Below are 24738 nucleotides of genomic sequence, written 5' to 3' on the forward strand. Positions count from 1 at the left end.
GTTAAGAGCGCAGGAACAACGGAATCAGACATTTGACCATGAGTAGTCACCGTAAGGGCAGATGCTGCTGCTAGGAAGGAAGGAGGAGGAGCCCAGTTTGGAGCAACGCCATGATTAGGGTAGACAGTGTTCTTTTGTCTCTCTCTGTTATGAATGAATAAACTCATTAAAAAGGACTTATCTTGTTTCTCTGCTTCTTACTGCCAATGGGAAGGAGTAGAATTCCTGAAGCCCTGACAGCTACACACCCTTGTCTATGTTCATTTCTTTTACCATTAAACTCAGACCCTGGACCATGCGCTCTGGTTTCTGTCACAGTGTCCCATTGCTCTAGAAGCAGTTTAGTCATGCTGGCCACATGACCCGGAAAGCTGCCTGTGGACAAACGCCGGCTCCCTCGGCCTGAAAGCGAGGTGAGCGCCACAACCCCAGAGTTCCCTTTGACTGGACTTAACTGTCCTGTCTCATTGGTGAAGGGTAGTGACACTTGCACTTCTTCTGATAGGAAATGCTCTGCGGAGGAGAGGGGCAAAAACGGAGAGGGTCAAGGAAGGTCAGTTACGGGGGACTGAGAAATGTCCCTATTTTCATCTGAGGAATGTTGGAAAGTATGCAAAGGGACACAGCTTTCTGCTTCTCCCAGCACACCTTGCTCATCCTTCATTTTTTCCTGCAAATCCCCAAGACTGTATCTCACATCCCACAAATCTGCTCCACTTCCCAGTGGGGAGGAGTTGCGGTGGACCGTGTGGCCACCCACTCCCCACCAGGGGTGGGGGACTTTGTCCCCCGTTGCCTGGGGGATCCCGGCCATGTCAGAGCCTGGCCAGCCAACCCGTTGGCTGGGGGGGGCGTGGCTGGGGCCGTTTAAATGGAGGAGCGAGCCAAGAGGACTTCCTCTTGGCTCGCTTCCTCAATCACCCGCCCTCCCTCCCTATTTTGCAGGTTAGGCAATGGCCTTGCTAGGGACTTCGGTTGGTCGTCTTGGTTGTCCGAGGGGCCTGGTAGGAATTTTTCCACTTGGCAAATTGGCACTGGCTACTTGGTTTTCGCCTACCTCGTAGCAATTGTCACAACTTTGTTAGGGTTGCGGTTAGGCATTGTTTGACCTTGTGTGGAGGAGGGGAGGTGTGGCCATCACCTGCCCCTTCATGCTTAAGGGTATTCCCTTAAAGGAATCTGGGGGTGTTGATCTAATCCAAAGCCTGGCTGGGGGGCTAAGGCCTTGACACAACCCCGATGGGAACACCAGGGGGAGCTTGAGTTGGTTCGCATCGACAGGGCTCCCCCTACCGGTGGCTTACCCTTACTGGACTTCCTGCACAATGGGCAGGAGTCAGATAATGTCAGGTCGAATCAATGCCTAAGCCAATACCGCTCACATTCTGTAATTCAATAAAGTTGTGGCCAAAATTTGCCCAATAACATAAACCTAATATCTGTGTCCTTGTGTGAGTTATTTCCAATGAGGGGATGGCTGCGGGGTCTCGACACGCAATCCCTGAAGCCCTAACAGTTGTGTGCTGGTACTTGAGCCCCCAGATAAGACACTGCAGTGACAAATAGTGCCATGAGGTGAAAGGTTCCACGTGCCTCTCACATTCAACTTGTGTCAGCTAGACTTGTGCAGCTATGCAAACACCTTGTGTGTTATCACGCAGGTACTACAGCGATCCGTTTTTGGGAAACGAAGCCTCCCTAACGTTGCTGCATGTAAACCTGTGTTACAAAGCTGTTTCTTTAATGGGGGGGAAAGGCTGAAAAGGGTGAGAGAGGTCGAGACTTTCAGACATCTAAGCGGTGGACAGACAGATGAGACCATTTGAAAACTGGGCATACTGTATTGTCCTTGAGAACGATGAGTCATCCCCTACATTTAACAGTGGTATCAGGGCAGCAACGCCAGGCAAAACATATTGCTGAAGGCATGTGAAGGAATAACTTTTCAGCTGAGTGTTTTTGCCAAATGGCTCTGTTGTTCAGGTTATCTGCCCTCATGGTATTGTAAACATGAAGTCAAGGTGGAAATCGTGTTCTTTTTCATTCTATCAGTGAGCGATAGAGCAAGGCAGAAACTGTTTGACAGTGGAAGAGTCTCCCTCAGTAGGTTGTGGGTTCTCCTTCCTTGGAGGTTTTTAAGGCAGAGATTGGATGGCCATCTGTCATGGATGCTATAGTTGAGATTCCTGTCTGTTGGACTAGATGACCCTCCCAACTCTACAATTCTGTGATTCTACAGTAAGACAAGATTGAAATATTTCCCATGCGGACTTTGCCTCTTCAAAGTGTCTAGCACTAGATGCAAAGTTCAAGCTAGGGCAAGCCCACCATTTGACATGGGCTAATTCAAGCACCAGATGACAAAATACCATGACAGGGCAGCAAATTGGTTTATTCAGTGTTATGTATACAGTGGTACCTTGGGTTAATAACTTAATTTGTTCTGGAGGTCCGTTCTTAACCTGAAACTTCTTAACCTGAGGTGCCGCTTTAGCTAAGGGGGCCTCCCACTGCCGCTGCACCACCACCGCATGATTTCTGTTCTCATCCTGAAGCAAAGTTCTTAACCCGAGGTACTATTTCTGGGTTAGCAGAGTCTGTAACCTGAGGCGTCTGTAACCCGAGGTACCACTGTATTTTCATGTACAGTGGTACCTTGGTACTCGAATGGCTTGGCTACTGAACCAATCAGCTCCCGAATGCCGCAAACTCGCAAGTTAGTGTTCTGGATTTGCGAACGTCAGAAGCTGAACGTGTGACACAACTTCCGTGGCTGCAGGAAGCTTCTGCAGCCAATTGGAAGCTGCACCTTGGTTTCTGAACAGTTTCGGGAGTCGAACGGACTCTCGGAGCAGATTAAGTTTGAGAACCAAGGTACCCACTGTATATATTTACCCTCACGGAAGAGGGTCACAATTTGGATTCTCTGCCTCAGGTATCAAAATGCCTTGATCAAACACTCTCACTATATGGTCTTTCTCCCTAAACTCAGTTCGCTTTGCTCACTCAGTTTTTATAGGGCATCTACATGATGTTGTTTTCAAATCATTGCCCTCCTTTATTTTTTGTTCCTTTCAACTTATCTTGGATTGCATAAAATTCAACGTTTTGAAAATAACAGAACAATATCAATTATCTCTACAGCTGTAGATCACCTTAAAATACACTTTACTGTATTCTTTTTTTAAAAAAAAAGGTGTGGCTTTGTTGAGTGCAGTGATATTTTATGCCAGTGAACCTATCTTTACCAGCATAACTTTATTATTGCTTTTTTGGCCAGGCACTATTTTGTCACCATGCTTAATTTTGAATCCACCTTGTAATTAGAACAAATTAAAATGTTAATTTTTAAAAGACAGTATTTAAATAGGCACACGATATAAAAACTTTATGCAAAGAAGTGTATAGTACAGTGGTACCTCAGGTTAAGTACTTAATTCGTTCCGGAGGTCCGTTCTTAACCTGAAACTGTTCTTAACCTGAAGCACCACTTTAGCTAATGGGGCCTCCTGCTGCCGCCGTGCCGCCAGAGCACGATTTCTGTTCTTATCCTGAAGCAAAGTTCTTAACCTGAAGCACTATTTCTAGGTTAATGGAGTCTGTAACCTGAAGTGTATGTAACCTGAGGTACCACTGTACTATCTGCAGATTGATTTAACATTTTTAAACTATCGCCTTTCTGGCCACTGAGATTTTATCCATCTATTTATTTTTGCCCTAGAACACTTTCTGATATTTTACATGGTTTTACGTATAATGCTCTAAAATGCACATGATGGGAGTAATCTATTAAAGCAGAGATGGGTCTTATGTTGTTGAATTCCCATACCCATCAGCCCCAACTAGCGTGGCCAATGGACAGCAGTGATGAGGGCAGGAGCCCAACAATATCTGATAGGCTACATCCTCTATCTCTGTATCACGACTCTCTTACTGTGAAATCACAATTCATTTTAAAGGCTCTTGCCTGATAATGCACAGCAGAAGAAGCCTAGTGGGTGGTTTTATTGCTCAATACTTCTGCGTGCTACCAAAATTCCCACCCTAAGAACATGCTAGGGTGTTATTTAAAGAAGAAATGCCCAAATAATTCTCACTTGACTTGAATGTGTATTGTTGTTCACATTCACACAGCCCCCTCCTACTGACCTATTTTCCTGGCAAACACTAATTACTCATTTCTGTAATGTAACTTTTGGGTGTGGAAGTAGGATGCTGTAATTATATAACTTTCCATGCCAAGGCACTTAGCGGTGCAATCTTTCGCTCACAACCCCAGAAACACAGTTGTGCACTAAGAGAGGCTGATTCTGAGAGTCTGCGGGGACTCCCTTCCTTTGCAGTTTTGGCAACTGAAGGAGATGGCCAAAAGCAGCATGGCAGATCCTTAGTTAGAAAGGAGGCTTTGCATAAAGTAAAAACAATCAGACCTTTTAAGTGTCCCTATAAAGCGAGATGAGAGCCGCAACCCCAGAGTCGGCCCCGACTGGACCTAATGGTCAGGGGTCCCTTTACCTTTACCTTACTTTCCAGGGACAGTCCCGGATTTACAGAAGCTGGCCCGGTTTCTGATTTGATCCTAGAATGTCCCTGTTTTCCTTAAAGGTAAAGGTAAAGGTACCCCTGACCATTAGGTCCAGTCGCGGATGACTCTGGGGTTGTGGCGCTCATCTCGCTTTACTGGCCAAGGGAGCCGACGTTTGTCCGCAGACAGCTTCCGGGTCATGTGGCCAGCATGACTAAGCCACTTCTGGCGAACCACAGAAAAGCCGTTTACCTTCCCACCAGAGCGGTGCCTATTTATTTACTTGCACTTTGACGTCCTTTCGAACTGCTAGGTTGGCAGGAGCAGGGACCGAACAACGGGAGCTCACCCCGACATGGGGATTTGACCTGCCGACCTTCTGATCAGCAAGACCTAGGCTCTGTGGTTTAGACCACAGTGCTACCCACCCCTGTTTTCCTGAGGACGTCCTTATTTTCATTGGAGAAATGTTGGGAGGATATGGAGTTATGCGACACCCTGAGCCAAGGATATAAGTAACTATACAACCTTTAGAAAACATCTGAAGGCAGCCCTGTATAACTTTATTATGTTTTTATGTATGCTGAAAGCCGCCCAGAGTGGCTGGGACAATCCAGTCAGATGCACAGTGCAGAAATAATAAAATTATTGTTGCTGTTGTTGTTGTTGAATAGGATGTCCCTATTTTCATTGGAGAAATGTTGGAGGGTATGCTTTCACTTATTCTAGCCATGGATCTATGTAGTATTGTATGCCTGTCCTTCATCTCTTCTAACTTCTCATTTGACACTCTCAGTTTCCCTTAAGTTTACCCCGTCCCCGCAACACACAAATAATTCAGTGTTTGCCTCCAACAACCTTGGGAGCCTAGTACTGTGGTCTTGTACCATAGCCATACCATGTCTCTCTTCCTCCAAAATAGGCACAAGTCAGCAAGAGATTACGGCCACATGTCTCATAGGCGTATCATTCAGCTAGGTTGCTACTGGCGCTGTCAACAGGGATAATTTAAGCACATACAAATTGGAGGGGACTAAAATAAAACACATCAGGCATGCTTTGTATGCCTCAACACGGATACTTCAGATATATCCAACATCTAGATTGAAATGGGCTGCTTTATTAATTCCCAGTTGTTGGTTTTTGTACCAGGGCCAGTTCTGTCAATTTTTATGGGGTGATCAGCTTTTGTATTATATGGATAACTTGCTGTTTTTCTTGCATCGTATCCTGCATTTTGTATACCCTTTTTTCTTATAAGCTGCCTTGGATCTTTTTTGATAAAGGATTCAAGTGACATTTAACAGCAAATTATTTGCATCTCGCCCGTCAATAGCGAATCATTGTGCATTCGCATAAAAATAGTGAACTGTTATTAGTCAAATAGTTTGATCGCTATTTAGTTTTCTATATTAAATGCCATGTTGCTCCCTTTTTCCTTTGGATGCTGTAATTGCCTTGTTTAAGAATTGAACATTTTATAGTGAGGTGTTCACAGGCGGATAAAGAAGTGGCAAAGCTAGGTCTAAAGGGATTCCATGTGAAGATCGTAAGAAGGGAGACTTCCAGTATCCTCCTAGACCCAAGAATCATGGGAACAGATCATGCCCAAATATTGGTGTTTTCTTTTGTGTTTTATTTCTGGTTTGGGTACCAAGTGTTAGATGTATTAATGCTTAGAGCTGGAGTGGAGTCCGAAGATCAGGTTCAATTTTTATTTTTAAAAAAGGAAATAAAATATAACTGCATTGTAGGATGGATATGTGAAAATATACAGAATTTAATTGCAATATGTATTGAGAGAGGCAGTTATTTGTATCACAGGAAGAGAACAAATTTATATGGCTTCGTGGGGGAGGGGAAGGGAAGGAATGTTGGTGCCAAGGAACCACGAGTGAAACTAAGTTTGTGGAGTTTGTGCAAGAGTTCACACAGTGCTATAAGGGGTTAACACGTTCATGTTTTTGAAGAACGTATCTGAATTTAGTTTCACTTGCCTCACACAACATGCAAGAAAGCTTCTGGATCCAAAGCCACAGTTCACCGTTCTGGCATCCTTATGGTTACTCCAAATTTAACTTCCAAGTAAATGTGTTAATGTCTGGATTCTGCAAATTACGGCAAATGTAGGTCCCTTCCATAAAGATCATACTCTTTGTAGAGGATATAGGCTTTAAGAACTGGCGGAACGGGAAGCCTGTTCATGGACCGCGGCTTCTGTGTCCCCTCCAATCCCATACATTTACGTATTTTCAGGCGGCACAAATGCTTTAGCGGGCGAGGATTCTCTGGAAGACGGAAATGAAACAAAAGAGGGAAATGCAATGGAAAATATGTCCCATGAACTTAGTGACTATCTAGGAGGCAAGGGGAGGGTGATCAGTTCACACTACAAACAACTAGCATAGCACATAGCAAATACGATGCCAGCACAACCTAAAAAATACGTCTATTTAACAATATGTTCAGTATGTTTTTCCTTTAAAGGTCCTTATAGTTAAAGCCATGGTTTTCCCAGTAGTGATGTATGGAAGTGAGAGCTGGACCATAAAGAAGGCTGATCGCTGAAGAATTGATGCTTTTGAATTATGGTGCTGGAGGAGACTCTTGAGAGACCCATGGACTGCAAGAAGATCAGACCTATCCATTCTGAAGGAAATCAGCCCTGAGTGCTCACTGGAAGGACAGATCGTGAAGCTGAGGCTCCAATACTTTGGCCACCTCATAAGAAGACTCCCTGGAAAAGACCCTGATGCTGGGAAAGATTGAGGGCACAAGGAAAAGGGGACGACAGAGGACAAGATGGTTGGACAGTGTTCTCGAAGCTACAAACATAAGTCTGACCAAACTGCGGGAGGCAGTGAAAGACAGAGTGCCTGGCATACTCTGGTCCGTGGGGTCACCAAGAGTCGGACACCACTAAACGACTAAACAACAACAACAACATGTTTTTCCTCTGCCCTCCCTGTCCCTTTCCCCTTGTGTGTTGTTTTTCTTTAAGATGATGAGCAATGCAGGCAGGGACTGTCTTGTTTTAACTGATTGTAATGTAAGCCACTGTGGGAGCCCTTTTTTGGCTAAAGAATGGGGTGCAAATTCTCTAAATAAATAAAATTAATAAATACTGCTGTTTTTGCCACTAATACCCATTTCTTAGAATACATTATGTGCTGCTGTGGCATTAGGGCTTAGGGCATATGTCTTAGCGACTCTTTAATACCTTGCCCATTCATGCATGATACTATAAAAACTCATGATTATGCAGGTCAGGTGAAGCATAGAGCCGGAAAGGGGGGTTTGTCACCTAGTTCAACCCTCTGCAATGCAGGTATATATCAACACGCAGTCTCCCATCCGATCTGAAACCATACCGGACCCTGCTTAGCTTTGCAGATATGCCAGCAGCTTTATCGCTGCACCACTAGGAAGAAAGCAAGCTTTTCTCGCGGCTCACTGCCTTTACCAATAGAGTTTCTAAAGGGCCATATTCAAATTAAACCACATTCACATATGGATTACCACTAGTGCACTGGGATTTCCACCCCACTCATCCCCCTCATGCGCCCTGTCTCAAATCTGCTCAAGGTTTTAGGGAAACTGCAGGTGGAGATCATTCCGTTGTGGAAGGAGAAACCCCTGCACTGATGGAATGCGTACCTTAGCACTATGCTGAATGCAACCCATAATATTTCTTTTCTTTTCCACATCAGGGGTTACAAAGCAAGCTCTCTCCCTTGCTACATCCACTCTGACAATCCCACACATCCCAAGACTCATCCCTCCATCTGAGTTCTTATCTTTTTTTGCTGGGCAGAGTATTACTAGACTTCCCTCCACTATTCTCCTGATTCTTAACACATTTATATGGAAGTAAATCCTCTTTATTCTAAGTAAAAATGCTTAAAATCAGGGGATATATAATCCCTCGGAAATAAATGGGGCTATTGACAGAACGTATTCAAGTGCCCGAGATGCACACTTTTGGATCTGCGAAAAATGTGGTCCAGCTATTATTTACAGAATTCAACAACATGCATATTTCCAAGCCAGGACTGCACATTTACCTAATATCTGCTGGATCTCTGCCCATTCTTTCTGGGTCTCCAGGACAAACTTAAGCTTTGTGCAAAGGGGAACATAATCCATGTAATCTATCAAAATACGAACGATGGGTCCTACTAAATGTTTCATCCAAGGTACGGTGATAAAGTCACAGAACTGAAACGAAATATATCCAGTGTTATTTTTTTAAATCTCCCAAGGTATATGTCCTTGCAATAAAACTGTGCAGAATTCACAAATATATCATGATAAAATACAATGCAATAATCCAAGAACTACGGCACTTTGCTTTAAGAGACTGAAGAGAATTCTAGATTCAGGTAGGTAGCCGTGTTGGTCTGAAGCAGTCAAAATAAATAAATAAAATATCCAGTAGCACCTTAAATGCCAACTAAGTTTGTTCTGGGTATGAGCTTCTGTGTGCACGCACACTTCTTCAGATACACAGAGAATTCTTAAAAGATAAAAATGCCATCTTTAACTTCTACTATTCTGCGTGTCTTTGAGAGATATTGGGATGCTACATTCTGAAATGAAAACAGATACATTATTTGACATATGTTTGTGTTTGCCCTGTGAGCAACCCAATCCACAAAGCTGTTAAACTAGTATTGCCTTTCATACTGATTAACAAGATTAATAAGATTTCCTTTAGCTGCACAGCACTGTTGTAGTAATGTTGATTTCTTATGACAAGAAAAGATGGCAGAGGTAAACAAATCTATCACTTGTTCATATATATTTCCGTTAATCTAGGAACTAATATAAGGTCAGCCAAACACAGGACAGACCTCTTTGCACCTAGCTGGTCACTTCCAGCTTCCACTGATACCACCTTAATATTATTTTACATTTGAGCTATCTTGTGTCTGGGACAGCTTTGTTGCCCACATAGCATTGCACATAATATTGGTGATGTTCCAGCAAAAGTTCTTCCTAGCACCATGCGCCTATTGAATGTATATCATTTGTTCATGGAGTATTCCTTTTACCAATGGGTGATAAGATCAGGTTCCTATGAAGTCAGCGTCACTAAATCAGCTGGCTTGGATTTACGTACTCTGGCCTAAGTGATTTTAAAAAGCTAGACCAATGGGCCCGTGTTATGTACGCATCCCTAAGCATCCTTATCAGCTGAGGAAAGAACACAAAACATGTGCCAACGTTTTCTTCCTACAATAGCCCTTAGCTAGCAGCATCAGCCTCACTCTATACTTGGACTTTGTTATCATGGCTAAAAATAGAGGAAGGGGTGATTATTCATAAAAATCTATCCCCTTTGCTCCATTATCCATTGGAAGCAGGCACTCTAGTAATAGTGAAATGCTTACAATCTTAACTATAACAGTAGCCAATATAAAACCCTAGATTTAAAATGTTAATTAAGAGTAAGGTAAAGGTAAAGGGACCCCTGACCATTAGGTCTAGTCGTGACTGACTCTGGGGTTGCAGCACTCATTTCGCTTTAATGGCTGAGGGAGTCGGCGTACAGCTTCCGGGTCATGTGGCCAGCATGACTAAGCTGCTTCTGGCAAACCAGAGCAGCGCATGGAAATGCCGTTTACCTTGCCGCCGGAGCGGTACCTATTTATCTACTTGCACTTTGACATGCTTTCGAACTGCTAGGTTGGCAGGAGCAGGGACCGAGCAATGGGAGCTCACCCCATCGCGGGGATTTGAACCGCCGACCTCCTGATCGGCAACTGATCGGCAAGTCCTAGGCTCTGTGGTTACACCACAGTGCCACCCGCGTCTCTTCAATTAAGAGTAGTACAGAGCAGAATGGAAAATCCTGGAAGGTGCTTACTGGATTATCTTTAATGACACAAGATGTCCATCCTGGTAACACCTCTTCCTCCGGAGTTGACCATACGAAAGAATTTCCAAAGATGTCCCCATGCATGCAGTCAAAACACAGATCCACAAGGTATCCATGATTCAGCAGCAGCCTTAGCATTACTTCATCATTCAAGGCGTACTGAATAGCGCTGGGGAAATGGGTGTCATTCACAAGGTTAAAGTAGCAGTTGACGTTTGCTCCGTAAGAAAGAAGCAACCTGACGATTTCGTGGTTGCCAGCTCTCACGGCCACGAGGAGGCAGTTGAGAGGGTCTTTATTTGGGTCTGCGCCAGCTTGCAGTAATACTTCGGTGGACAGAATGTCGTTGTTGGAAACGGCAAAGTAAAGCGCCGTTTTCCTTTCGTCATCATAACTTTTAGAAATGTGCTCTGCCAGGGTGGCGTTGACATCAAAACCATTTTCAATGAGGAGTTCCAGGCACTGTGGATTTTGTCCATCTGCCGCCGAGTGCATGGGACTCTGCCCGCTTTTCCGGATTGCAGTTTGGGATGTCACAGAAATGAGGAATTTCAGGGCCCTAAGGGGAGAAAATGAACTTAACGGGGAATCTGAAAAACACAACAGGCTGCCACACTTTTTCTGCCATCAGGAAAGCAACCCTTGTTTCACTGCTGGAACAAGGTGTTGTGCACACTATTATTTTGCTACTTTTTCAGTTGTGGGCTTTATAGTATGTTCTGAGAACTAAAGTCCACTGTGTTAAAGTTATAATTACAGTGGTGCCTTGCAAGACGAAAATAATCCATTCCGCGAGTCTCTTCGTCTAGCGGTTTTTTCATCTTGCGAAGCAACCCTATTAGCGGCTTAGCGAATTAGCGCTATTAGCGGCTTAGCGGCTATTAAAGGCTTAGCGTCTAAAAGGCTATTAGCGGTTTAGCGGCTTAGAAAAAGGGGGGAGCGAAAAAAATCGCAAGACTTGCAAGATGTTTTCGTCTTGCGAAGCAAGCCCATAGGGAAATTCGTCTTGCAAAGCGCATCGAAAAACGGAAAACCCTTTCGCCTAGCGGGTTTTTCGTCTTGCGAGGCATTCGTCTTGCGGGGCACCACTGTATACTTACAGCTTATCACTTGACTCTTTATGGGAGGACCTGTAGCTCACTGAGGTCGTAAAGTTCAGTTCTAGCATTTCCACTTGAAAAGGTCTCAAGGTAGGAAAACACATTTACCTGAGGGTTGGACTTCTGCTGCTACCTGGAGCAAACAGAACAAGACTGGATGGACCCAGTGGTCTACCACACACACACAAATTGTTGGTTTCCACTTAATCTATGACATGGGTAGGCAAACTAAGGCCCAGGGGCCAGATTCGGCTAAGTCGCCTTCTAAATCCGGCCAGCGGACGGTCCAGGAATCAGCATGAATTTACCTGAGTAGAATGTGTCCTTTTATTTAAAATGCATCTCTGGGTTATTTGTGGGGCATAGGGATTCATTCATTCCCCCCTCCCCCAAATATAGTCCGGCCCACCACAAAGTCTGAGGGACAGTGGACCGGCCCCCTGCTGAAGAAGTTTGCTGACCCCCTGATCTATGAAATGGGTGTCTAGCCTACATAATCTTCACTACGGCAGAGGTTCACTGTTGTTGTACTGAAAAAGTGCTCCGGTCTGAGAAGAGGCCTTTCCTGCATTTGGAAACTCTGTGTAGATAACAATACCAATGTATGACTGATGTGGTAGTGCAGATCATCTGTGACTGGAGGTAGTTGTGCCCACACCTTTCCAACAGCACTGTGGATTTCTATATGCTTTATTAGTACAAGGTCAGACCGTCCAAGTGTCCCTATTTTCCAGGGACAGTCCTGGATTTACAGAAGCCGTCTCGATTTCTGATTTGATCCCAGAATATCCAGGTTTTCCTTAGGATGTCCCTATTTTCATTGGAGAAATGTTGGAGGGTAAGCAAGGTTGGGCAGCTTGTGACCAAGGCTCCTCTAGCAGATATGGTTTTTTTAAGGGTGTGTGTGTAAATTTGTAAGGAGAGCACAATAATTCTCAAAAGCCCTGAGGCACACCAAGTTCACGTCTTGTTATGTACTGTATCTACCTGTAACTTGCAGCCTTAAGAAAGTTAGCACAGTGTCTTTCAGTCTAAGCCTATTTTGCAAAGCAGTGGGAATAAAGTGCAATAGGAGTACACTGTAACCAACCTGAGCTAGGCCAGGAAACACATCTTATTAAAGAAAAGCAAGTGATTTTCAGTGAGTTCTATGCAGAGCTATTTTTTTATATAGAAAAGATGTGCAGGAACCCACCATGACTGTCTCCCTTCTTCTCTTAGAATGGCAATGGTGCCCACCTGAGAGGTGCCAGAACTGAGCTCCGGTGAGCTCCAGCTGAAGAAAGTCTTTCTATGCATGTTTACTTAGAATAAGGTAAAGGGACCCCAGACCATTAGGTTCAGTCACAGATGACTCTGGGGTTGTGGCGCTCATCTTGCTTTATTGGCCGAGGGAGCTGGCGTACAGCTTCCGGGTCATGTGGCCAGCATGACTAAGCCGCTTCTGGCGAACCAGAGCAGCACATGGAAACGCCGTTTACCTCCCCGCCGGAGTGGTACCTATTTATCTACTTGCACTTTTGACGTGTTTTCGAACTGCTAGGTTGGCAGGAACAGGGACCAAACAACGGGAGCTCACCCCGTCGTGGGGATTCGAACCGCTGACCTTCTGATCAGCATGTCCTAGGCTCTGTGGTTTAACCCACAGCGCCACCCGCGTCCCTTTACTTAGAATAGTTTTCTTAAAATAGAAGTCCCCTGTTCACTTGGGCTTATTTCCTGGGTAAATGTGCATAGGGTTGCAGCCACAGACTTTAAGCTCATTTGGGCAGGACCCTGGCACCTTCTTTGGCTTATATTATATTGCTATGGTGTCACATAGTGGCACATACGTACCAAAGTACTGTACAACTAAAATCCAAAACGAAAACATTTCTATTCTTTTCCACACAAATATATGTGAGCCAGGAGAGCGAATGGAAGAATACTCACAAATAATGCCCCTCGTACGCTGCTCTGTGTATAGGGAGCTGCCCTGCCTTATTAGGCAAATTACCGTCTCCCCCATATTCCAACAGCAAAGTTATGCAGTCTGGATTGCCACCTCCAGCTGCTTCAAACAATATCGATGAGCCATCATCAGCTGTAGCATAAACATCGCCACCTAGCGGAGGAAGACAAACCAACCATTTAATTCAAAACCAATATTAAGTAAATACTCGCATTAAAAAGGGCAGTAATTTCTTCTCCTGTTTATTATTTTCTGAATTCCAAAATGGCCTCAGAGTAGAACAGAACATTTGAAGAGCTTAAAGAGATATGTTCTTCTTTAAGTGACAATCACTTGCGTTTTAAGGGTGAGCACATTTTTTTTTTTTTTGCAGAATTTGACCACCACTTCTATGCTGACCCATACATCTCAGAGACTGATTTATTTGCAATTGTTATCGGTATACTTGGAATGGAATGACTGCAACTCTTCCAATTTTATATAAGCTAAAATCTTAAATGCCTCTGTGGTGTGCCAGGGAGATAAAAATATTCTTGTGATTCTCTGTTGCAGGCACAAAAATCAACCATAAACAAAAATAAATCTTCGTTATCAAGGTGCTCTGTGATAGAATTGTCACATCAAACTTGGCAATTGCTCATTTGTGTCTTCTAGTTTCCTGTTTCACTACATGTGCCTAGATGATTTACAATTACAGCAATTATTAGGACTGAAATTGAATTTAAACTCAACAACAGTGGGAATCAAAAAGGAAAACATGCAAGCCAGCCCAGGTTAAAACCAGACAGTTGCAAAAAGAATAGTATGTCATATTTAATCAAGGCAGAAACTGTCATGCTACTAGGTTTTAGAGAATAGGAAATGGTTCATCAACGATGTTTGGGTTATTTCATTTTGGCCTATGATCTGCATTAAAATTACATTTTTAAATTACATTTTTATTTACATACCACCTTTCCTACAGAGAGTTCATAGTAGCATGCAAGGTTCCCACCCTCCTCATATTATCCTTACAACAATGTTGAGAAGGAAGTAAGCTGAGACAGTCATATGGTCAAGGTCACCCAGTGAGCTTCACGGCTCTGAGAAGATTTGAATCCTAGTCTCCCAGGTCCTAGTCCATCATTCTAACCACTACAGCATACTGGTCCATGACAGGCATGATGAGCTTTTTATAGGCTTGGGGGTTGGCGGGACCTGTCCTAAAACTTTACCAGAAGCAATGTAATCAGCTTTAATTTGAGGTGTACTTTAGGGGCTGAGCTAAAGGTCGAGAGCAGAGGAAGACGATATATATTTTATATCTTGCTTGCTTTTAAAATACCCCAAGGAGTCTTTTCAGATGAGAAAGGCTACAAATCGAAATTAATTGCGGAACAGTTGGTTGGGGACAGTGCTTCAGTACAAAATACTTGAAAGAGTCCACTGCTCCTGACTATAATGAGGATTCGGGTATAGAGAGCAAAACCAAAGAAATGAGGTTTTGTGCCTATGTGACCTTGTACTTCCTTATACAGCACAATATTTAAACACCTGTGCAATGCCACATCTTAATCTCAGTGTCGCAAATTGTCAAAGCACTATTACTTTTCTCTCTCCTCGGCATTTTATGAACAGTTAGCGTGGTACAAAGAGGAGATTTCTACAGTTGGGTTTTTCCAATTCTTTTTGTATACTGCTCTTACTTGAAGAAATGCATAGATAGATAGATTATACCATTATAAACTCAGACATAACCCTGTGAGGGAAATTCAGTGGCATGCCCAACGACAAAGATGTTCAAGGCTGAGCCAATAACTGAACCCAGGTCTTCCCAGTCTGACCAACACTCTATATCATTACACCAAACTACTTTTTTTTCTGGCTAAATAGAATGACAGGGACATGGGTGGCGCTGTGGGTTAAACCACAGAGCCTAGGACTTGCCGATCAGAAAGTCAGCGGTTCGAATCCCCGCGACGGGTTGAGCTCCCATTGATTGGTCTCTGCTCCTGCCAACCTAGCAGTTCGAAAGCATGTCAAAAGTGCAAGTAGATAAATAGGTACCACTCCAGTGGGAAGGTAAACGGCGTTTTCGTGCGCTGCTCTGGTTCGCCAGAAGCTGCTTAGTCATGCTGGCCACATGACCCGGAAGCTGTACGCTGGCTCCCTTGGCCAATAAAGCGAGATGAGCGCCACAACTCCAGAGTCGGCCACGACTGGACCTAATGGTCAGGGGTCCCTTTACCTATACTTAGAATGACAGTTTGACTCATCTAAGGCAGCTACCTATGTTCCTAAATGGAGTTTAGGCTGGCTAAGCACAGAAGTGGACTTGAATAGATTCGGGCTACGCCCTCAGAGATCCTGGCTAGGTTCTGCTTGTGGACTTCCCATGGGCATGTGGTTGGCCACTGTGAGAACAAGATGCTGAACTAGATGGACTGCTGGCCCAATCCAGCAGGAATCTTCTTCTATTAGGGTTCATTTGAGGTATAGTGATACCAGGGGCAGCCCAAGCCAGACCCATTGAAATCAATGAATGCAAGTTAATCATGACATAGATACCATCCTAGGTTTCTGTTTCCTGGACAGATGTGGCCTGAAAGGAGCCCCTAAAGGCCTTGAAGGAGATGATGATGATGATGATGATGATGATAACAATAGTACCCCACCCATCTGACTCAGTTGCCCCAGCAATTCTCGGAAGCTTCCAACATATATAAACATAATAAAAACATAATAAAACATTACATCCCTATAAAGGGCTGCCTTCACATGTCTTCTAAAGGTTATAAAGTTACTAATCACCTTGACATCTGATGGGAGGGCGTTCCACAGGGCAGGCGCCACTGCCGAGAAGGCCCTCTGCCTGGTTCCCCGTAGCTTCAATTCTCGCAGTGAGGGAACCGCCAGAAGGCCCTGGGAGCTGGATCTCAGTGAAGAATGGGGGTGGAGACACTCCTTCAGGTATACAGGGCCAAGGCCATTTAGGCTTTTAAAGGTCAGCACCTACACTATGAGTTGCGCTCGGAAACACGAGGGCCTTGCTGCAGCATAAACTGCTACCTGTTGAAGTACAAACCCACCTTTATGAATGAGATGCTCCAGCACATCACAGTGGCCGTATTCAGCAGCTACACCTAAAGGAGTTACTCCAAATCCATCTCTTAGGTGCACGTTGCCACCGTTCTTCAGCAGCAGAGCAATGATGTCATTGCGACCCTGTTTCGCCGCTTCGTGCATTGCCGACCAACGTTTTACACACGGCTGATTGACGGTGCAATTGAATTCAATCAGAATGGAAGCCATTTCATACGAGCCCTGTTTTGTTGCTTAATTGAAACAGACAGAAAGAAGAGATGAAACAATTTAGATACAGTGGTGCCTCGCAAGACGAAAAGAATCTGTTCCGCGAGTCTCTTCGTCTTGCGGTTTTTTCATCTTGCGAAGCAAGTCCATTAGCGGCTTAGCGGATTAGCACTATTAGTGGCTTAGCGGGCTTAGCGGATCAGCTGTTAAGCGGCTTAGCTGATCAGCTGATCAGCGGCTTAGCGGCTTGGGAAAAAGGGGGGGAGGGGAAAAAACCGCAGGAACTCGCAAGACATTTTGGTCTTGCGAAGCAAGCCCATAGGAAATTCGTTTTGCGAAGCACCTCCAAAACGGAAAACCCTTTCGTCTAGCGAGTTTTCCGTCTTGCGAGGCATTCGTCTTGCGGAGCACCACTGTATTGTCCTTATTCTGCACTCCTCGCAACCCTACTAAGTTCAATGAGACTTATTCTAACGTAGGTGAGTATAGCAGAGGCAGGAAATCACTTTTGGTCAAGGGGCAAAATCTGATCCCAACCAACCTCTTGGGAGCAGTATTCCAATGATGGCTACAGCAGAGCAACAAAAAAAAAATAAACTTTATGGCCAACGATACATATGCACATGCAACAGTTCCAAAAAGCATGCACACCATTCATCCATATTTGCAAAAGTTCCCTCGTGACCCTCTTACCCTTCCCCCAATCCCTTCATAAAATATATTCAAAATTTATATTGGCAGAGTAGGGCTTCCTCTTTCTTTCTGTACCACTTCTGAGACAGGATATGGGATACGGGGCAGGAATGTACATCCTTAGAAACAGAAGCTTTCTGCTGCTTCTTACCTGGGCATTTTGATGTTAATTTGAAGGGTTTAAAGTACTTGTGGCCTCTTCCAGAGGGGCAAGACCTGTCTTTTTTTCCTGTACAGATGGTTTGTTTGTTTTTTAGGTTTTTATTGGTAGTGTTTATTGTAATTGGTTTTAGTGTTCATATTGTGTGGCATAAAATGTGTTCATTAACATAGCTGTCAACTTATAGATTTGAAAATAAGGGACCAGCAGCCTTGAAAATAAGGGACCAGCAGCCAAAATAAGGGACCTGCAGCCTCACCTGTCCCAGGCACTCCAGTCTTCCTGTCCTCCTGCAGTCTGGTCAAACTCATGCTGGGTAGCTTCGAGAACACTGTCCAACCAACTTTGTAACCAGAGGTTCAACTGAATAGAATCCGAATCACATGCACCACAAGGCCTATGCAGCCTCAACTTAAGATGGCTCCCCGGCCTAGCAAGGTTTGCAGCAGCACGTGCAACAAAATGGCGTCCAGCATTCAAAAACCCCCTCAGCTTGCATTAACTAGCCACACACACAAGGCATGCAAGCTCCACCCCCCAGTCGTTCTTAGACTTCTTATTGGGTGAGCAACACAGCCAAGCAACACAGTTGGAGCCTCCCTCCTCCCTGGCTGGCAGGGAGGGAGGGAGAGGAGCTGCTTCTTTGAAATTTAAGGGACATCATTTAAGGGACATTTAAGGGACATCCATCAATAAGGGACAGCAGTGGGACATGGCGCTGGAATAAGGGACTGTCCCTTCAAATAAGGGACACTTGACAGCTATGTCATTAAGCTGGGGGGGGGGGGAGGGCATTCTCTAGCTGCATGTCCAGTTTCCAGGGTGACCAGCCTTTGATTCTACATGAACTAGCAGCAAGCCCAAACACTGCAAGCCATTAATGAAGCAATTACCAATCAGAAGAGGAGTCTCTCCTTTCCGGTTAGTGGTATTGGGCCAGACCCCCTTTTCCAACAGTGTCCTGACATTTCCTACATGGCGAGATTTGGCTGCCAACGTCAACGGTGTCTCTCCATCGCATGTTTTATATTCCCACATTGCTTTATAAGACGCTAGATTTAATTTTTTTTAAAAAAACAAGCAAACACCTGTATCAATGCCACATTTGTAAAAATGCACAAATATTTTAAAAATTAAACAATACAGTGGTACCTCGGGTTAAGTACTTAATTCGTTCCGGAGGTCCGTTCTTAACCTGAAACTGTTCTTAACCTGAAGCACCACTTTAGCTAATGGGGCCTCCTGCTGCTGCCACGCTGCCGGAGCACGATTTTTGTTCTCATCCTGAAGCAAAGTTCTTAACCCGAGTACTATTTCTGGATTAGCGGAGTCTGTAACCTGAAGCGTATGTAACCTGAAGCATATGTAACCCGAGGTACCACTGTAGCTTGCTTATTAATTTGTGTCTTATGAGAACATGCATGTATTTAATACATGCTTTCATCTTAATCCAAGCAGGCTCTTCTGTACAGCTTCTGGATAAGATCTTGCCTGAGTAGCAAAATGCTACATGAAGGGAAGGGAGCTAGAGAGCATAAATCCTGCTTGTGAGCTTCCCATAGGCAACTTTGCGAAATAGAGTAATAGAAAATTTGATTTGACTTATTTCCATTCATTCAAATGAATCCCAAAGTGGCTTACAAGCAACAACAACAACATGATAGAACATAATAGAACATCATAAATACAGCATCTACCTGTGTTCTCCCTGATGCTGCATGGAATAATGCATGAACCAGACCTTTGAATTTAGTAAGGAAAGCCTCTTAAACTTATTTAAAAGTGTGTGGTCTGTTCATTGCTAGAGGCATAGAAAGAGGCGGCAAACATTTTAAGGCAGACGAAATGGGATATGCAAAAGGGTTTAACAACCACACTACGCTGCTGGTTAACTCTTAGAGTGTTTTAAACACTGCTGGGAGCTCTCTCCTGCTGGAGAGTGTGCAAAACCCCATGTTTTGAATCTAGGCACACAGTCAATACTTTTTGTTAATTACACACACATCTATTTCACCTCCACAACAATATTTTCCATCTCTGCTAACCTGTGCCAACTTACCATCCAAGATTACTTCAAGTATCTGCTGAATCGGCTGAGCAGCAGCTTCATGTAAAGGAAACCAACCTCTCTCATCAGCCTCATCCAAAGCATATTTGTATTTCACATAGTCTTGAAGCTCAGATACTCGACCTCAAAAGAAAAATAATAATCCAGCGTGAAATAAACCCAAAGGCTAACTCCATGAAGAGCAACGGTCATCTTTCAAAACCAGAACATCTTTAAGCTAAATAATTTAGTCAGGATTAATTGGCAAAAAATACAGTGATGCTCTTTTGGGGTAGAAGTCTACAGCCCCACTCAGTAGAGTAGGAGGGTGTCTGTTAAGTTGTGGGTGAACATATCAGACGACACAGCAATTCTTCAAACAGCTCTTGTTTATTCACAGGCCAGAACAGAACTGAACTGAAGGGTTCAGCCAGCCTGCTTATATAGAGCTCCACTACAATGCAACTGTAACCACTTTCTGTAACTATCCAATCACTGAACGTCACTTTCAATCCCTTATTTGCAAATGTGGACCTGAACTATCTACAGTATAACCCCTGCTGGCCCAGGGTGAGAACTTCAGTACATAACAGTGCCCAGATGCAGCATAGCTTTACCACAGTTTGAAGTAATACATATAACCATTGAAGGAGCTCCCTCCCATTAGACTATTAAGTTCTGAGTCTACACTTACCCAACTGCACCACCATTCACAACAATAACTGATGGTAATACAACCATCTTAACAGTGATGTCGTTTAGTACTTGTACCTTCTCTTATAGCAGCTACAAGCTTTCTGTTTTGATCACTGACTGGTAGAAACCTAGTGGAAAAAATGATAGGAGAGACAAGGTATAAATAATATCTCAAGCTTTGGGAGTGTTTGCTGCTATCTCATTGCATATATCTGCTACTTCTCCAGCCTAAATCATTGTACCTGTGGTTCTGGTTAGAGGTACATCTATGTTGAGCAACACAAAAGGACAGAAGCATGCAAAGGAGTTGCTAATTTCTCAGCTCTTGGGCTCAGCATGTTTCCTAATCCTCCCATATTTCAAAAGTGTTGTAAGAGCTGCCAGATGCAGTTGGTTTTGGTTGGGCCAAATAAGGATTGCCTTTGTAAGAACTGACTGAATGCTATCACTCTTCAATAGACTGCATATTCTTTTAGGTTTATTAGTATCCATGTCAAACCATTGAAAACAGGCCATAAATTTAAATTATAAACAACTCCATAGGATCCTACAGCTTACTCTTCCAGAATAACTAGAGATTGTAACCCAACGGTCAGAGGTTCAAACCAATTAGGAGAGATATGGGGGTGAAATATTGACATTCAGGCGCCAGACATTCAGACCTGGGCTGAAAGATTGCTGACATACCTCGCTTCATGATCAGGGGAAGAAGTTTGCTGGCTCCTTGCACTTTCAAGGGACTCCTGGATGCTAAACTGAACAGCATAGCCAGTGAGATGATCTTCATCAGTGCCCTCATTTCCTTCCATCTTCTTGGCTAGGGTTTATGAGCTGTTCTCAAGCCACAAAATAAACGAGAGGTCATATCTTGCATGACTTGTGCTGAAAAGCACTCTAATTGTTTAAGTACAGTGGGGTTAATGGTTAAGCAGAGGTATATAAGAAAATATAGTGTCATAACTCTACACAGTAGTAGGGGAAAAACAAAGTTAAAGAATGACTAGCTCCTATGCCAAAGTGCTCTTAGGCTTCACTTTCCAGTCATCACTAGAATGTACCTCCACATTTAACTAACACTCATATGGCCACCCAAATGAATGATTTTATGTAACCAAACTGATCAACTGTGGCTCTCTAGCAAGACACAAAGCTTCCCTGTTCAGCATTCATGTTCAAGATTTGCACAAAATATGAATTGATAATTTTCTCGGTCCTTTATTCTAAAGTGATTACGTATGTGAGATTCTAAGCTAGCTCTTCTAACTCCATATGTGGAAAAACATCACAATTTATTGTAAAAGGACTTGATGGCTTTCTTATTGGTGGCTGTTTGCTAGGTGGTGGCCCCAAACTGAAAAACTGCTAATAACTTGACACCACACTTTTGGCTACAAAAGGCTAGCATGACAGATGTAAGCACAGAATAGACACACAGACTGATGATTTTGCTGAAATCTTGTATTGCTTTATTCAATATATAAAAGAGAGAGAAAACAATTGAGAGATCCTCCCTCCACCCACAGGCAATTATAGAATGACCTGTTAAAATAAGCAATGAGAAAAGAGATCACATTCAAAAATCCCATGAATTAGACACATTAGGTTAAGCTCACCTGCGACAAAGTGCTAGACATTCAAGGAAACACAGCAGGGTGGAAGACGGTGTTATGTTAATGTTATATTCAATTTTATCTTTTTGGTGATATACTGGTCAAATGATCTGAATTGGTATCATAATGGATTGCGTGGACAGGCGGAGTCCCCAGATCCTGCGCGGTCCCCCCGTCATGTGGAATAACGACTCAAGACAACGTGCTATGGGATTAAATTGGCCACAACTTTATTAAATTTCAAATGTGGGTAGACCTTGGCTCAGGCATTGGGCGTTCTCCCTCCCCAGTCCCCAGCCGGGGACCTAGGGAGCATCAGGGTTATCCAGTGTGTGTGGGGGGGATGGGCCGGCTCTGGAGAACATAAGTTCAAGCAGAGATAGCCGCCCCCGTAACGCCGCCGCCGCAGGGGAGAGCAATGACGACCTTCCGGCGTACGGTCAAAGCCTCCCTTCAGAAACCCCTTTAACGGGGAACCCTGGTATCGCCGCCGCAAAGAGGAAGATGGACAAAAGGATTCCGCCCAAGGCCTGATACTGCCAAAGTTGTGACGTTTTGCTACGGGAAAGGCGAAACCTGCCAATGCAGGGAAATTCCTTTCCGGCCCTTTAACAGCGACCTTAACGTAGCAGCGCCCGCATACCTGTGAAGAAAATTAACTTGCAAAACATGTGAGGAAAATTAACCTGCAACATAAGACATTGACTGAGGGTGGGTAGGGTGGGAGAAGCTCTGGAGCCAAGTGAGAATTCCCAGGTAAAATCCTCCCTCCTTTGTGTGGGCAGGTAATCCCTCCCCCACCTGGCCTGGTCTCCTTGGCAACCCTTTCCCCCAGGTGGGATTGGACAACTGACTGAGGTAGGCGGAGACCTCCAGGTATCCCACCTGAGGGATGGCATAGCCTAGCCTATGCTGTTGGAGCCGCTCCAGGTCTAGGGGCTGCACGCGTCCACGCAAAGGGTGCCCCCCGTTTTAAGCGGGGAGCGGTCATTGTGTTAACAGTTCATAAATTAAAGCATATTTTTAAAGTTCTGCCTTCTAAGAAATTAATAAAGTTCCAGTGGCATAGCACTGGCAGTTTCCTTTGGAAGGAAGTCAATGGAAGCTTATTGGTGCTTTGTAACATTTGCATTTATTTACAAATATACAGGTTGAAAGCACAGCTGAAACATTCCAACAGACAGACAAAGCTCACTGATTACACACCAGATCTTCAGGGAGATAGCCAGCACCCTAAGATGCTTGCAGAGCCCAGATTCTGCTTTGTGTCTCCTCTGTCATACTCAAACTGTGTATTTTTCCATATACAGATATGAATTTTCATACAGAGAATGGGGGAAGGAGAATATTCAGATGAATCATCTCTTCTGACCATCCCCTAGCTTCTTTGGCTCCCACTGAATCACGTCACCAGAATATAATTGGCTATCAACACTATGTCATGTCCATATTTTTATTTATTTATTCGAAGTATTTATATATTGCTTTCCATCAGAAAGTTTGGAAAGCAGTTTACAAAGTGGTACAAAGTGCCTTAGGGCAACCCACACCGATAGCCCTACTCACAGAAAACGGATAGAAAACCTGCTGTTTTGTTTCAAGCTTTTTAAATAAAGAAATAGGCAGCATAATTCCCTTGTGCATTCTCAAGTTATGATTCAGCTAAAAGCTAAGCACTTCAAAGTCAGTAGTTTTTAAGATATTTAAATATTTTTGTTCTCCAAGAGTAGTGTTTTTCCATAATGATTTTTGATGCTCACAAACATCCCTAGCAACCATGGTTTTATTAATATTAAGCACACTGGACAGGTGTTTAATATTATGTGGATAAAAACTGTAAATTGGAGTTGATTAACACATAAACAATCTAAGTGCCCTTAGCTTTCCTCCCCAAAACTGAAGAAGAGGACAATAAGCATGCTGGCTCGGATTATTCAAAGCAAGATAATTAATCGCAACCTATATTTGGATTTATTCCGAGTTTTAAGATACCGCTATAAGGTTAATTGACAATCTATAGACAAAGGGAGCTTCTCACCTTTTCAAAATCTTGCCATTGTTTCATTGGGCCCTGAATTTCAAGCATGCAAGTATAGGCCTTGCAAATGGCTAGGTCATGTGGCGTTTCTAAAATTAAGTACACAGTTGGTAGTTAAATTAAGATCTGACCTTATCCAGCTGAAACACAAGCGGTCTGCAGCCTGCAGGAAAGTATGACACATGATAGCTCCTAAAGCTCATCAAAAGTAATCCGAGGGCTGACTGGTATAATAAGATTATCTGCAACCTGATTGGCTCAGCCAGACCACTTTAAGAAAACAAATGAGCTGTCATCTTACATTAGCATTGTAATCCCAATGAAAGTGATCATTAACATTCCCATTAAGTGTAGTCAAGGGTCGCACCTAGATATCAGATTCTAAAAGCTCTGCTATGGACAGGGGTCCAGTGAATTTGAGGGAACTGAACTATGATAGCCTCAACCATGAGCTGGTATACTTTTGATCTGAAAGCATCTTAACATATGCCTATGAGGCATACAGAAAATGCATCGATTCTACTGGCAGCACTGCTTGGCAAGATGCCCAAACGAAGCTCACCAGTTCATAATGGTGACAGCTACTGTTATCTGTTTATTTCATTTCCCCTCTCAGCATCTGTTCGTTACTAGAAGTACTGCTTCCATTCTGAACAGGAAGGCAGTGAGTCTAGCTATCTTGACTTTCTGCCAAAAACATGGGTCAAGGTGATGTTGATTCTGGTAAGTTAGGGAGTGACATTTAA

At 43.8% G+C, this 24738-nt stretch overlaps 1 protein-coding gene across 4 annotated transcripts; it reads right to left on the minus strand.

The window, feature by feature from the left end:
* Nucleotides 1-312: 312 nt before the first annotated feature.
* ASB15 (ankyrin repeat and SOCS box containing 15) lies at nucleotides 313-24474 on the minus strand. Of its 4 annotated transcripts, XR_014172540.1 has the most exons (11): nucleotides 23993-24121; nucleotides 21032-21175; nucleotides 20420-20472; nucleotides 19661-19792; nucleotides 18495-18653; nucleotides 16526-16771; nucleotides 13439-13610; nucleotides 10395-10965; nucleotides 8590-8743; nucleotides 6523-6813; nucleotides 313-513 (listed from the first exon to the last, which is right to left on the minus strand). XR_014172540.1 is itself a non-coding variant. In XM_081928852.1 (10 exons), the coding sequence occupies exons 2-10, from the start codon at nucleotides 21151-21153 to the stop codon at nucleotides 6641-6643; spliced, it is 1782 nt and encodes a 593-aa protein (XP_081784978.1). In that variant the 5' UTR covers nucleotides 21154-21175; nucleotides 24124-24474; the 3' UTR covers nucleotides 6227-6640. The 4 variants fall into 4 exon arrangements, 3 of the variants coding, with proteins under 3 accessions (XP_081784978.1, XP_081784977.1, XP_081784979.1); XM_081928852.1 differs by lacking the exons at nucleotides 313-513; nucleotides 23993-24121 and adding an exon at nucleotides 24124-24474 and having other exon boundaries at nucleotides 6227-6813; XM_081928851.1 differs by lacking the exon at nucleotides 313-513 and having other exon boundaries at nucleotides 6227-6813.
* Between the last annotated feature and the right edge of the window lie 264 nt (nucleotides 24475-24738).

Source organism: Podarcis melisellensis (genome assembly GCF_964234715.1).
Source record: "Podarcis melisellensis genome assembly, chromosome: 10".
NCBI lineage: Eukaryota > Metazoa > Chordata > Lepidosauria > Squamata > Lacertidae > Podarcis > Podarcis melisellensis.